Raw genomic sequence first — 13,690 nt, 5'->3', positions numbered from 1 at the left:
GCTTTCTGGTCCACCATAACTTGCATTCTAATACTGCCTCCCTTCCCCCTAACATTATAAATTATTTCTTCAGATTAATGTCCGTCTCCCCCTCTAGACTGTGAACTTCTTGTGGGCAGGGAATATGTGTGCCATGTCTCCCAAGCATTTTGTACAGTGCCCTGCATGCAAAAAACACTCAGTAAGTACCACTGATGAAGAACTTTGAACTGTGACTGAATCCGATCAACCCTCTTCAGTGGTGCTCCATAGTGTAAGGAAAGGGAAAATGTTATCTTTTCTTAAAGGTCGGCATTTAGCAACTTCACCTAACTGCCCCTCTGCTCAAGGGAGGCTGGATTTTGTGGTCATTTTTAGCAAACCAAGTCACCCATTGTCCTTTATACCACGGCCATGTAGGGCCTTACGTGGGGCTCACAATCTTAACCCTCATTTTAAAGATGAGGTAACTGAGGCCCAGAAAAGTGGAGGGACTTGCCTGAAGTCACTCAACAGACAGGTGGCGGAGCCAGGATTAGAACCCAGGTCCTTCTGACACCCAGGCTCGTGCTCTATCCACTAGGCCACGCTGCTTTCCTGAAGCTGGTCTGGAACTGATACAGCACTGGACACCTTTGTATTTTGTATTTTTATTTTTAAACTCTCAACCTCCATCCCCCTCAGTTCCTGCCTGCCAAACCCCATGGCTCAGAAGTGGTGCCCGTGTTTGCAGCTATCTGCGAGGGGAATGCAGTAGTTCTTGACCAATGGAGGAGGTTAGAGGAATCAATCAGTCAAACATTGGCATTTATTGAGTGCTTATTATGTGAGGAGTCCTGTACCAAGTGCTTGGGAGAGTTCAGTAAAACAGAGCAGGTAGACACATTCCCTGCCCACGAGGAGCTTACAGTCCAGAGGGGGGACCTCAGGAACTAGGTCAAATTTGCAAATGTCTGCAGAGAAGTTTTTCTTATGTTCTTATGATGTCACTGTCTGATGTACATCTGTTCCCTTGTGCAAAGATGGGGTTCAGCAAAGGTGAGTCAGAATTCTTTAGTGCCTTTGGAGGCCACCTTATCCCCTGCTTCTAGTCTACACTCATTTAATGCAGTTGTACGGTAAAAACTCTTGTCACTCTATTCTGACATGACTATGCGATCAGCTTTATCCAAGTGTCAGCAATAATACCTTGATTAAAACTGGAATGGATTAAGGACTTGGGTTTGGTCCTGTGAGCTAAACTAATAGTGAGTTGCTTCTATTGTTAGCTGCACCATTTTCAGTTTCCTTCCTCAAAGAAAAAAGGCTGTCAAAGAAATGACCCTCCTGGATTTTGTTTTCATCTCGAAATATGTTCCTCATTTATGAATGTAGTGGATAGCACATGTAAAATGAACTTAATGCTTCTGATAAGGTTATTTTTCTAAGCCTTTTTCCCAGATTTTTTGGATAATCAAACTATGTCACAGTAAGAAATTGCTTCCTTAAGTTTCTTGCTTACTGTAAAATGGATTCGTATATCGGGGCTGGGTGAAAGGGTGGGGGCGGTGTGTGTGAGTGTCCCTACGCTTGTAGGGAGAGCATGCTCAGCCATTTTGAGGTGGGTGAATTCCGTCCCCCAGGTGAAGTAATTTATCAGTGGAATGAGGGAACCAGGTTGTCCCTGGAGCCTTGAACAAATTCAGTTACCTCAATGTGATGCTCCCCCCTCCTCCCAAATTTACCTAGACCAAAGGAGAAGCTCACTGCGGGGCCAAACTGTTAGGGAAGTGGTCCTTCTACTTCCCTTCGTTGCGTTATCGATTCTTTTCATGGAGTGAAGGATTTGGTGGGATTTGTTATTTTGTTTGCTTAAACATACTGTATTTCTGTAACCCTGGAAGAGAGCTAGACTCCTCGAATCATTTCCTGGTTTGCCCAAGCTCTTTCTCTTAGGCTCCTTTTTTTTGCCTGCCCTCTTCTAGAGGGTTTTTTCTGCCTTTCCAGGCCAGAGGGAAGCTGGACCTGCTGGCTGTTAGACTTTGCCAAGGCCCAATGAAGTAGTACCTGCCCTTAGAGGCACCTTCCCAAGCACCAGAAATTGCTTTCTAAGGCTGCTTTCTCATAAAAACGCTTTTCTAAAATTTGCTTCCTGATGGCAGTAGTAGGTTTAGCTCTCTTCCCTTCCCCTCCCCAGGAGGGGATTTTTGGGGAGGTGACGGAATAAGCCCAGATCAAGTCCTAGGGTTATTTCTCCTTCCATAAATCAACACCTCTTTGGGTTGGGTTGTTGTTGGCCCCTTTCTGCTTCTGAGGCAGCAAGACCTCAAGATGGGAGTGGGAGGAGAGACCTGGGTTCTAGTCCCACCTCTGTCCCTATCCTGCTGTTTGGCCGTGGGCAAGTCACTTAACCTCTCTGCACCTCAGTCTCCTCATTTGTAAAAGGAGAATAAAACTACCCGGCTGCCTCTGTGTAGGAAATTACGAGCCCTGTTTAGAATAGGGACTTTGGCCCGTTAATCTCTGATATATCCCAGTGCTTGGCACCCAGTAAGCACTTAATAAATACCGTAATTATTATCATAAAGAATCGTAAGTACCCAGGTCAGTCGAAGGTTTCCGCACCAAAGATTAGGGTGAGATAATCAAATTATCTGGGCAGATTTTCCAGAATGTTTGATCTTTATTCCTTTTTCCTTAAAGATGGCCGCCTTTTGTTTGCAACTCCAGTGGACCCTTTATTTCTTATTCTGCATTACATCATAAAGGCAGAGAAAGAGGTATGTTTCGTGGTTTGCAGCTTTGAAAAGTTAAAGGAAAAAGTCTCCCCCACCACCCCTACCCAAAATAGCTGCCTTACTGTTACATCATTCAAATAACTTTCCCCAAACTTGAGATTTAGTTCCCGTTAGCCTAAAGCTGTGCCTTTCTCACTCCTGTGAATCAGTAAACTAAGCACAGAACATAGACCACATGACCTAGATGCTCCCTTGGATTTGTGGTCTGTTGGGCAAGTCACTTCACTTCTCTGTGCCTTAGCTTCCTTACCAGTAAAATGGGGATTCAGTACCTCTACTCCCTCCTACTTTGACTGTGAGCCCAATGCGGGACAATGACTGTGTCCGACCTAAGTACCTTGTATCTGCCCCAGCAGCGCTTGACAAACACCACATTTTTATGAAAATTATTATTATTATTATTATCGGGATGCCTTAGGCTTTTGCCAAGGGGAATTTGCTTCTCTGCCCAGTTTTGGGGGAGCTGCATGCTAACTGGATGGAGGAGGCGAGTAGGCTTTCAGTGGTGGAGTAACTTGAGGTCTACCAAAGAGGCAGGCTGGTAATCAGGGTGCCAAATGATACAGCCTGATTTTTGCATTCTAATGCCTGTCTGGAGCCTACTCAGGCTCGACGGAGTCGTTCTGCACAGCGCGGCTTCAGCGGTGCCAAAACCACTCCACTCTGGGCCACAGGATGAGCTGGAACCAACTTCCCAGAGGTGAAAAAGTCAGGACTGAGCTCCGTATGCTGCCCTGGTCCCTTGAGACTCTTTATGGAAGATAGAGTGGGGTTGGCCGAGTCAGAATCCAAATGAAAGCTGTGATGTTGGCCTCTTGCCAGCAGGTTACCGCGTAGAAAAGCACTGGCCCAAGCACACTATTGTAAACTCAATCCCTGCCATCCTCCAGAAAGCCTTTCTTCCCAATCACCACCCCCACTGTGTTTTGCGTTTGTTTCTATGGTTTTGGAACTGGATTTCTTAGGTACACACATTTCAGAGCAAAGAGCTTTTCTGGAGGGCAAAATGTCTAAAAATCTCTCTAGTTTGTTGCTCTGAAATCAAATTCATTGCATGATACCTCAGGCTCTTCAGACTCCTCAGTTTAAAAATCAATCAGTGGTATTTTATTGAGCACTTACTATGGTGCAGGGCACTGTACCAAGTGTATGGGTGAGTACCGTATAATGAAGTTGGTAGACACGTTCCCTGCCCACAAGGAGCTTTCCGTCTAGAGGGAGAGAGCTCCCTGCTGTAAAATACTTACGCATTTTTTTTTTTTGTCCTTTCTGCTGGTTGTTGACAGTAGTGTTTCTGTTCCTGTGGCTGTTCTTTTTCAGCAAGGGAAGTTTCAGCCGTTAGAGCAGGTGGTGGTAGATCCAGAGTTTCCCAGCTGTGTCATGCTGCTGCTCAACACTGAAGTTCGCAACTCACTTCATCATGTGACCGAGGAGAAAGGTACAGTGTTTCTTGACTGCTCCTTCTTTTCAGATGGCTCTGTTTTCTTACTATCCTGAATGGGCTTTTACCAGCATGGAAGAACATTATGCACGCTGGTAGACACATTCCCTGCCCATGAGCTTTCGGTCTAGGGAGGGAGACAGACATTAATATATAAATAAGTAATGCTAGCATATGGACCCACCTGGTGGATAGCACTCAGGAATAATAATGATAATAATAATGATGGCATTTGTTAAGTGCTTACTATGTGTGCAGCATTCATTCATTCATTCAATCGTATTGGGCGCTTACTGTGTGCAGAGCACTGTACTAAGCACTTCGGAAGTACAAGTTGGCAACATATAGAGACGGTCCCTACCCAACAGTGGGCTCACAGTCTAGAAGGGGGAGACTGACAACAAAACATATTAACAAAATAAAATAAATAGAATAAATATGTACAAATAAAATAAAGCACTGTTCTAAGCGCTGGGGGGGTATACAGGGTGATCAGGTTGTCCCATGTGGGCTCACAGTCTTAATCCCCATTTTACAGATGAGGTAACTGAGGCACAGAGAAGTTAAGTGACTTGCCCAAAGTCACACAGCTGACAAGTGGCAGAGTCGGGATTAGAACCCATGACCTCTGGCTCCCAAGCCCGTGCTCCTTCCACTGACCCACGCTGCTTTTGCAGTGGCGCTCTGAGTCAATTTTTCAGTGAGATTGCAAGAGGCAGATTCAGAAGCAGTGCTAAACACTGTGAATTCAAATGGAGGAGCACCACAAAAGACAGTCCTTTCGTGTGCCTGGTGGGAAAGGGACGAATGGTCTCCGGTCAATCTTTCTAGTTGCTCTGCTACATTAGAATCTCACTGTCTGTAATATCATCTTTGAACTCAGCACAGATGTAATATGATGAGAGAGAGAGAGAGAGAGAGAGTGTTAAAAGAGTGAATGGGGGGTTGGAGAAGGGTGAACATTAGGGCTTTTTCAGATCAAAAATTGATAACCATTGTAATTTCCCCTCCTCCTGCAATTGAAATGTAGCATTGTCATCACTATCTTCAGAGCCTGGGGCTGGAATTAAGAATGAGAACTTTTTCCTTAGACTTCCTGAGGTTTAAGCTCTCTGCCACAAGGAATATCAGAGCCCCAAACACATTTATTTCTTTTCTCCATCTTTTCCCCATCTTTTCCCTTACTCCCTCTCCCTTCTGCCTCACCTATGCACTTAGATCTTTACCCTTGAAGCGTTTGATATTTACCCTACCCTCAGCCCCACAGCACTTATGTATCTATCCAAAATTTATTTTAATGACCATCTCTCCCTCTAGATTGTAAGCTCCTTGTGAGCAGGGAACATGTCTACCAACTCTGTTGTGTTGTACTCTCCCAAACACTTAATACAGTGTTCAGCCAGTAGGCTCTCTGCTCTCATTTCTCCTTTTCGAGAAATACAGCTTGGGAAGTGGAGTCAGCAGCCTTCTGTTTGAAGCACGAACCTCCCAGTAATCTTTTCTAAAAACACGTTTAAGTGTTTGAAAATAAGCTGCACATTGCAAACACACACAGCTAAAAAGTCTCCTTTGCCTCAGAGAGGACTGTCTGTTCTCTCACCCACCCCTACCATCCTACAGCATTCCTCCTTCACCCCTAAATCTGCAGCAGAATAAGGGCCTCAAATCTCCTTTGCCTTCTAGCTTTCTAGTTGCCTTTACAGCCAATATTAGGAGTTATTAGTAATTTGTTTTCAAGCAGCCTGGCCTACCCTAGTAGAAAGAATCAGAGGACCTGGGTTCTATCCCACCTCTGTCACTTGTCTGCTCTGTGATCTTGGGCGAGTCGCTTTTCATCTCTGGGCCTCGGCTTCCTCAACTGTAAAATGGACATGAAATACCCATTCTCCCTCCTACTTAGAATCAGCCCCATATGAGGCAGAGACTATGTCCGACATGATTAACATCCAGTTACCACAGTGCTTGACACATGGTAAGCACTCAACTAATACCATTTAAAAAAAAAGGCCGTATCTGTATCCTGTAGACTGTCAGCTTCTTGTGGACAGGGAATGTGTCTGTTATATTATTATATTATTCTCTCCTAAGTGCTTAGGACAGTGCTCTGCACACAGTAAGCTCTCAATAAATGCGATTGATTACTTGATTTTAAAAAAACTGAATGGCTTCTGTGTTGTCACCTGCATTAGGTTGCGTGTTCGTGGTGATCTTGTTTGTGCTGAGTTGAAGTTGGCTTATATATTCCAGTAGCTTGTGTCTGATGACTGTTACAGAATTGGGTGAATTCTGGGTCAAGGTGCTTATCTGAGAAGGTTATCCCAGTACACCAAACTTTTATGTTCTTTGTAGAGGAAGAGTGTTTATATAAGAAGGCTTACATGTATTTTGATAAAGCCCATTCCCTGAATAAGGGGATGGAGACCTTATTTCGTTTAATTAAATTATTTTTTAATGATATTTAAGTGCTCACTATGTGCCAGGCACTCTTCTAAGTAGTGGGAGAGATACAAAATCATCAGGTTTGGACCCAATCCCTGTCCCACATGGAACTCATGGTCTTAATCCCCATTTTACAGATGAGGTAACTGAGACAGAGAAGTTAAGTGATTTGCCCGAGGTTACGCAAGAGACAGGTGGTGGAGCCAAGATTAGAACCCAGGTTCTTCTGACTCGTGCCCTCTCCATTAGGCCAGACTGCTTCTTGATCCACTTCTTTTCATTGTGTTGACATCCAGTCCGGTGACCTTTAGGGGAAGAATTTGGTCCCCAAAATAATGTTAAATCTCTAGAAAATCATGTTTGCATGCACCTGGTTAGGTGTGAAATTTACCCCTTAGTGTTTTGTGGCTTTTTGCCATAGTTTCACTGTAAAAAATTAGGCCTTGTGTTTCAAGAAACAGACGAGACGGATAAGCTGTGGAAAAAGCCACTGACAGACTTCAGGGGACATCCGACTCATGGGAAGGAGTCCAAGAGCACTCCCAGAGTCTGAAAAGGACCAGGTATCCCTTCCTCTGGGTTGTCAATCAATCAATCAGTGGTATTTACCGAACTCTTGCTACGTGTAGACTGCTGTCATAAGCACTTGGAAGAGTTGACTACAACAGAGTTGGTTCACACGTTCCCTGCCCACAACCAGTTTACAGTCATCATCATCATCATCAATCGTATTTATTGAGCGCTTACTATGTGCAGAGCACTGTACTAAGCGCTTGGGAAGTACAAATTGGCAACATATAGAGACAGTCCCTACCCAACAGTGGGCTCACAGTCTAAAACAGTCTAGAGAGTAATGGTCTGCGGTCACCCCATTCTCAGAGAAGCGGCTTGGCTTAGTGGATAGAGCACGGGCTTTGGAGTAGAGTTCATGGGTTCAAATCCTGGCTCTGCCAATTGTCAGCTGTGTGACTTTGGGGAAGTCACTTCACTTCTCTGGGCCTCAGTTACCTCATCTGTAAAATGGGGATGAAGACTGTGAGCCCCCTGTGGGACAACCTGATCACCTTGTAACCTCTCCAGCACTTAGAACAGTGCTTTGCACATAGTAAGTGCTTAATAAATTCCATTATTATTATTATTATTATCTGGGTTCTAATCATGACTGCCACTTTCCTGCTCTGTGACCTTGAGTAAGTCACAAATCTGTGCCTCAGTTTCCTCATCTGTAAAATGAGGATTAAATACCTGTTCTTCCTTTCTCTTAGGATGTGAGCCCCACTGGGGGTTGGGGTGGGGGGTTGTGTCTTGCCTGATTATCTTGAATCTATCCCAGAGCTTGGCGCATAGTAAGCTCTTAGCAAATACCATAATTACTTTAATATTCTTTTTCCAGTAATTGTCCAGTAATCTTGCCCCAGGGCTTGGTAGTGAACAAATTCTAAAGGAAGCCCTTTTTAACTATCTTTTAAGTAAGTTACTCAGACTTTTCTCTGTCCCGGTCCCTTGTCTTTAAAGCGATGATAATATCTATTAATGTAGGGGCGCCGGATGGGCTTAACGAAAAGTGTAAATTATAGACACTGCATTCGTGCTAAAGCTAAGTGTTTCACTGTGCTTTTGTATTTTTGAGGCGTTTCCACAAGGTGAAACACCATGATTTCTCCTTTCGTTGTCGTGATGCAGTCTTACCTTAGTAATGTGTAAATGCAATTTCAGCCCAATAAACATTGGCTGAAAAGCCAGTTTGGGAGCGAGTTTCCCCCTCACCCCCTTCCCCGTTCTTGTCTAGCCGAGGAGTAGCCAGGAGTGGTGGCCCCCTCCCAGGTTCCCCGCTCCCCTGTCCGCGCCCACAGGATCAAGACCTGGAGACCAGGTGTCCCCTCCGCTCTCCGCTGCCTCGTTCTCTGAGCTGGAGACGGCTCCCAGCCCAGACTCCGTGGCTACAGGGGACACCTGGGTCCCATTTTCAATCCTGGGAAGGAGTCCAGGGAGCCCCCAAAGTCTGGAGTGGGCCAGGCTTCCCTTCCTCTGTGGTCGCCCCATTGTCTGAGCTGGAGATGGGGCTGAGGAGCCTCTTGGATCTCTCCCCAGCTTGAGATAAAGAGTAACTTGGGACTATGTCCCTTACTTCCCACCACTTCCCACAGTAGATCCGAGCTCCCCTCCACCTATTTCCAAAGACCATAAAATGAAAATCTACCTCATGTGTGGGAATGGATTTTTCTGTGAGAGTGTTTCAGCTCTCTGGTTGCTCCAGCTGTAGCCAGGCTCCCGGAGAAGGTGTGAGTCTCTTCCTTTGAAATTCTCTGCCCTGTTTACGATGGCAGAAGGTGTCAGAATGCCTTGCTGTCTGCAGTGTACTTTGCTACCTTGGAAAGGTAGGGCTGAATTCTGTTTTTGGCACTGTAGTACAATTGCATTTCACCCTGGGGATGCACAGAGCTTCCCAATAGAGGATGGGTTGCTGCATTTGAAAGCAGTTCTGGGAGTGTTGGGGGAAAAAAAAGTTGTTCCGAAGGGCAGAAAGGGGCTTCCTTTAAGGAACTGCCTAGGGCACTATGGCTTGCTTCCAATTTAAGGTTACCAGTCCCAAAATGCATAAGCCGTTTCCAATGTGGAGCTTGATTCTTGCATGTTTTAGAGGGCCTCTACCCTCAGCTCTCCTGCATTGCATGCAGCAAAAGTGTTAAAATGCCGTTAAAATTCCCCACTGTGTTCTAATACATTGGTCCCAAATGGGCCATGTACCTAAATGCGTGCATCCTTCAAAATTTGGGAGAGTTAAGCTTATTAATTTAGGAAAGCCCAGAGCTAAATGAAATCTTTACTTGAAGGCATAGAGACAATTAATGCTGACCCATTATAGGAATCTGTCTTATAACTTTTAAAATACAACCCTGCCTAACCCCCGTCCCCAAACTGTGGCCAAATATTATCTCTTTCAGAAAGGCCAGGCCTTTGACAAGGTGAGTAAGCAACAAGTGATTTTTAACTAACCTAGTCTCAGCAGGTGATTTTCCAGGCACAATTAAGCCATTGCTACTTAATCCTGGGCTTGGCATTAAACTCCAAACCTCTTCTCCCAGGGGGAATGGCTGAGAGTTTCCATTAGCTGGGCTAGGTCTCTGAGAACCCCATGGCTCCTCCCTGTCCCCCTCTCCTCCTCCCCCCCCCCCCCCCCCCACCTAATGGTTAAGACAGAGCTTCAGTGGTTCTGTCTGTCCTGAGTGATGACGGCAGTGACCTTGCAATCACCTGCTTTATTGGTGAAGGAAATGACATGTTTCTGTTCACTGGATCTGGGGGAGGTTGGGGAATTTCTTTCCAACAAAGTTCACATACGGTGGAAAGATGACAATGGAAAGGATTAATAAAGGGTTATGAACTTCAGTTCTTGAGTATTTCACTTTGTTTCGAACTGCACGGCAAAAGCTGCACTGTGATCTTGTCTGATGTGATTAATCTGAAGAGCCAAGAAAACTTACCTGATTAGAATAACCGAGTAATATTGCCAAGCTTGTAGTCCCAGAAGACCAGAAAAAAGGGGCCATATGAGTTTCTGAGTTATGAAAAACATTGGGAAAATAGATGTTAAAATGTGCTTTAGGCAGTTTGTTCAACAGTCCATCAGGGAAACTTCCAAGTCTGCATAATGATTACTCGATCGCTGACCGTATTATTTAATTGTGGAGCCACTTATATTCCATCTGCATTTCTCAAACCCAATCTTTCCAGATGTCTCAGGCCAGTTTTATAGGCACCAGTCACATTAGGAAGGAAAGCTTTTCCAGTACGTACTCATATTATCTAACTCAGGCACTAAGTCTTATAAAGAGCAAATCCGCATCATATGTTAAATACATGTTCAGATATTTAATATTGTCAACAATCGAAGACTTTCATCTGTTTTGAATCAGTTTGTGCTATAGTTAACCTCCCAAACCTGTTTGTTTGAACACAGTGTTTTGCACACATGCAGCATTTCGTGGAAGTTTTCTCTCCATGGTCATAGCATGTAATCATTTTTTTTTTATGTGCTTTGCTTGATTGGGAAAATTTGTGGGCATAATTAGGTAGTTTTGTTCCTTCCTGAAACTCAGTTACAGCAGCGTGGTTTGTCTTTTATCTCTTGGATTGGAAGTTGGTGTTTCAATGTGAAGAAAGTTTGCAGGAAGCAAACTTGTTCCTCCCTAGATTGTAAACTCCTTGAGGGCAGCAGTAGGAATAGCATTTAGTGAGCACCAATGGGGTACAATGCACCGAATTAAACACTTGGGAAGTACAATCAATTAGTCAGTGATATTGCACTGTATTCATTAGTTTGTACCCTTCATTCACTCCACCATCCTTCCCCAAACCACTTATGTACTTATACATAATTTATTTATATTAATATCCGCCTCCCCCTTTAGTCTGTAAGCTCCTTGTGAGCAGGGACTGTGTCTACCGCCTTTGTTATATTGTACTATCACGAGAGCTTAGTACAGTGTTCTCCACACAGTAACTGCTCAATGAATACGAGTGATTGGGAGAGTGCAAGACAGTAGAGTTAGTAGATACAATCCTTGCCCTTGCGGAGTTTACAAGCAAGTGGTGCTTGCAGTCTAATGCTGAGGAACTGCATCTACCAGCTCAGGTTTTTCAGCTCTGCACACTGTTAGGCACCCAGTTGATACTCTTGATATGAGATGTGTATATATTTATTTAGACTCTGGTGGTAGTTAACAATCCAAGTTTGATGGGATCACATTTCAAGTCATTCCAACTTGAATTTGATTCTAGTATTTTTCTAGGTGCCTATTATTTATCTGAGAATACTGTCTCTGCTGGGTTCTCTGACTCTAGACTTGATTCTGATGCCTGGTTTTTTGTTTGTTTGTTTGTTTGTTTTTGGTTTGGCTGCCCTGTTCAGTAACTTTAACAGTACCTTTATGGGAAGTCAGAACAACCTAATGTCAGTATCAACAGCTTTTACCAATCCTTACTATAGGCACAACATTATATCAGTCTCTTAATAAACATCAAAAAAAGTAAAAGGCATGACCCCCCCTGCCCCCACTGTCAGCTTATAGAAAAATAGGGGAGGTAGTAGTAGTTTTTATTAAGTGATCTCAGTGTGTCTAGACGGTGAGCTCCATGTGGGACAGGATCTGTGTCTGATCTAATGATCCTTTGTCTACCACAGCTTGTAGCAAGCACTTAACAAATATGACTTATTATTTTTACTAAGTGTGGGGAAAATGTACATGGATGAGAATTAGACACAATCCCAAGCCCCAAAATATTGGACAATCCAAGAATAAGTGGAGATTGGTGACACACCCAGGGGAAGGTGAACTAATAAAAAACAAACAAACCAGAAACAAAAGACAAAGATGAATGAGCATGTGTAGAACCAGCACACATCAGAGAATGGTACTTGATTGCTTACTGTGTGCAGAGCACTGTACTAAGTGCTCTGGAGAGGACAAGACAACAGAGTTGGTAGACATGTTCCCTGCACTCCTGAGTAGAGTACACTTGGGTACCAGCAGGATGGTGATGGGGCAGCAAGAACCAGAGCTAATTTTGGTGCTAAGGTTGTTGGTGAGGTTGGGTTCATTTCCCGGAATCGGGTGGTAGACCAGCTCCTGCTCCAGGAAGGCCCCTGGATTATGTTTGGATCTTCTAAGGCAGCTTCGGATTACCCAGCGAAATCCAGCTCTAGCCAGCGTGTGCCAAACACCTTGGAGAATTTGACTCCGACTTTCAACGCAGTGAAAATTGGCAAACCATTTTAGCACTCCTGGGGTGGGCCTGGAGCAGGGGAAAATATGTTTATGGAACACCAGTATCCCTCACCTTTAAATTCCCCCAAAAAACCACTGCTGCTTCTGATATTCTTGGCCAGCTGTCTTGACCGGTGGGTCTCAGATAAACTTTAAACTCTTTGTAAAAGGGACACAGGGTGTCGTTCAATTCCAAATCACTTTCAACATCCTGGTGACCTTTAGGGCAATAGTCAGGTCACTGGAGCACTAGCCGAAACCCATAGAGAAAGCTGAAGGCTTTCTTCCATAGTCTGGATAAATCCTGTGGTATAACCACATTTGTTAAAAGGAAAAGGAAAACATTCTGCTACCTGGGAGAATTTGTCAGGACATCAAGAAAGAAATTGGATAGTCCAGCAGAAAGGGGTGGGCTGCATTCGGCCTAAAGCAACTCATTTGAAGGATGCAGTCCTAAGAGCTGATTAAATAAATAAATGCCTACAGTGATCTGGGAACTAGACACCACACCAAGATTGACTCTGCCCATGTCCTCAAGGACTTTACAGACTAAAAGAAACAAACTGCCCAAACCCAGAAATACTGACACAGTCAAATGGCATTTTGTCAAATGCTTGAAACACAGTCCAGTTTAAAAAAAAAAAAATTAAAAAGTGGAATCTGACATTCTAGATTTTTGGCAGCTTTAGTAGCGGGAGGGTTAGAAGCAGAACTTGAAATTTCAGGTCACCTACTTGCCCCAGTTGTTGGCCTGGGCTTCCTGGACTGAATGAAGGCCAGATGTTTAAGGACTTCCGTATGTAACTTGGAAGTTCAGTAAGTGGGATGTTGATGAAGCCACTGCTTCTCTTCCCTCCGCCATTCCCTTGAAACTCCCTCCGTTTTGCGAAAAGGGGCTTTGTCACCTATAGTAGCTTGTCTGCAAACATTTTCCACCTTGGGGGAGAGGGTTGGGTGTTTGTGTTGTCTCACATCTAAGAGAATACAGGGGAAGGAATGCACTCTGTATGTAGGGAAACACAATCCTGTTTTCATCTCCTGTTGTGACATCTGTCCTGCTGGACAATATCTTCCAGAGAAGATCCAGTAGGCAGAAACTGCCTCAAATGCTGGCAGAATTTCATTTTTCACGGTGTTCCTTATGTTGTTAGGCACTTCTGCTACCACACGCATTTTCATTATACAATATTGTTGGGAAAAATAGGCGAACATAGATGCGATAGCATGATAGAGACTTGGTTGTAGTGCACCGCTCCGCCAGAAGTGCTCTTTCAAGGGAATGACAG

General features: G+C 44.3%; 1 protein-coding gene across 1 annotated transcript in view; it reads left to right on the top strand.

Moving 5' to 3' along the window:
* The window catches only part of RNASEH2B (ribonuclease H2 subunit B), a 51,351-nt gene that overhangs the window by 15,074 nt on the left and 22,587 nt on the right, over positions 1-13,690 (top strand). Inside the window, exons 4-5 of the mRNA XM_038761851.1 lie at positions 2,662-2,738; positions 4,077-4,194. Coding sequence (XP_038617779.1) covers positions 2,662-2,738; positions 4,077-4,194 — 195 coding nt within the window. The remainder of the gene's footprint in view (positions 1-2,661; positions 2,739-4,076; positions 4,195-13,690) is intronic.

The sequence above is a fragment of the Tachyglossus aculeatus genome, chromosome 20, assembly GCF_015852505.1.
Source record: "Tachyglossus aculeatus isolate mTacAcu1 chromosome 20, mTacAcu1.pri, whole genome shotgun sequence".
Taxonomy (NCBI): Eukaryota; Metazoa; Chordata; class Mammalia; order Monotremata; family Tachyglossidae; genus Tachyglossus; species Tachyglossus aculeatus.
The sequence above is the reverse complement of the archived record's forward strand: the minus strand, read 5'-3'. Positions and strand labels throughout refer to the sequence as shown.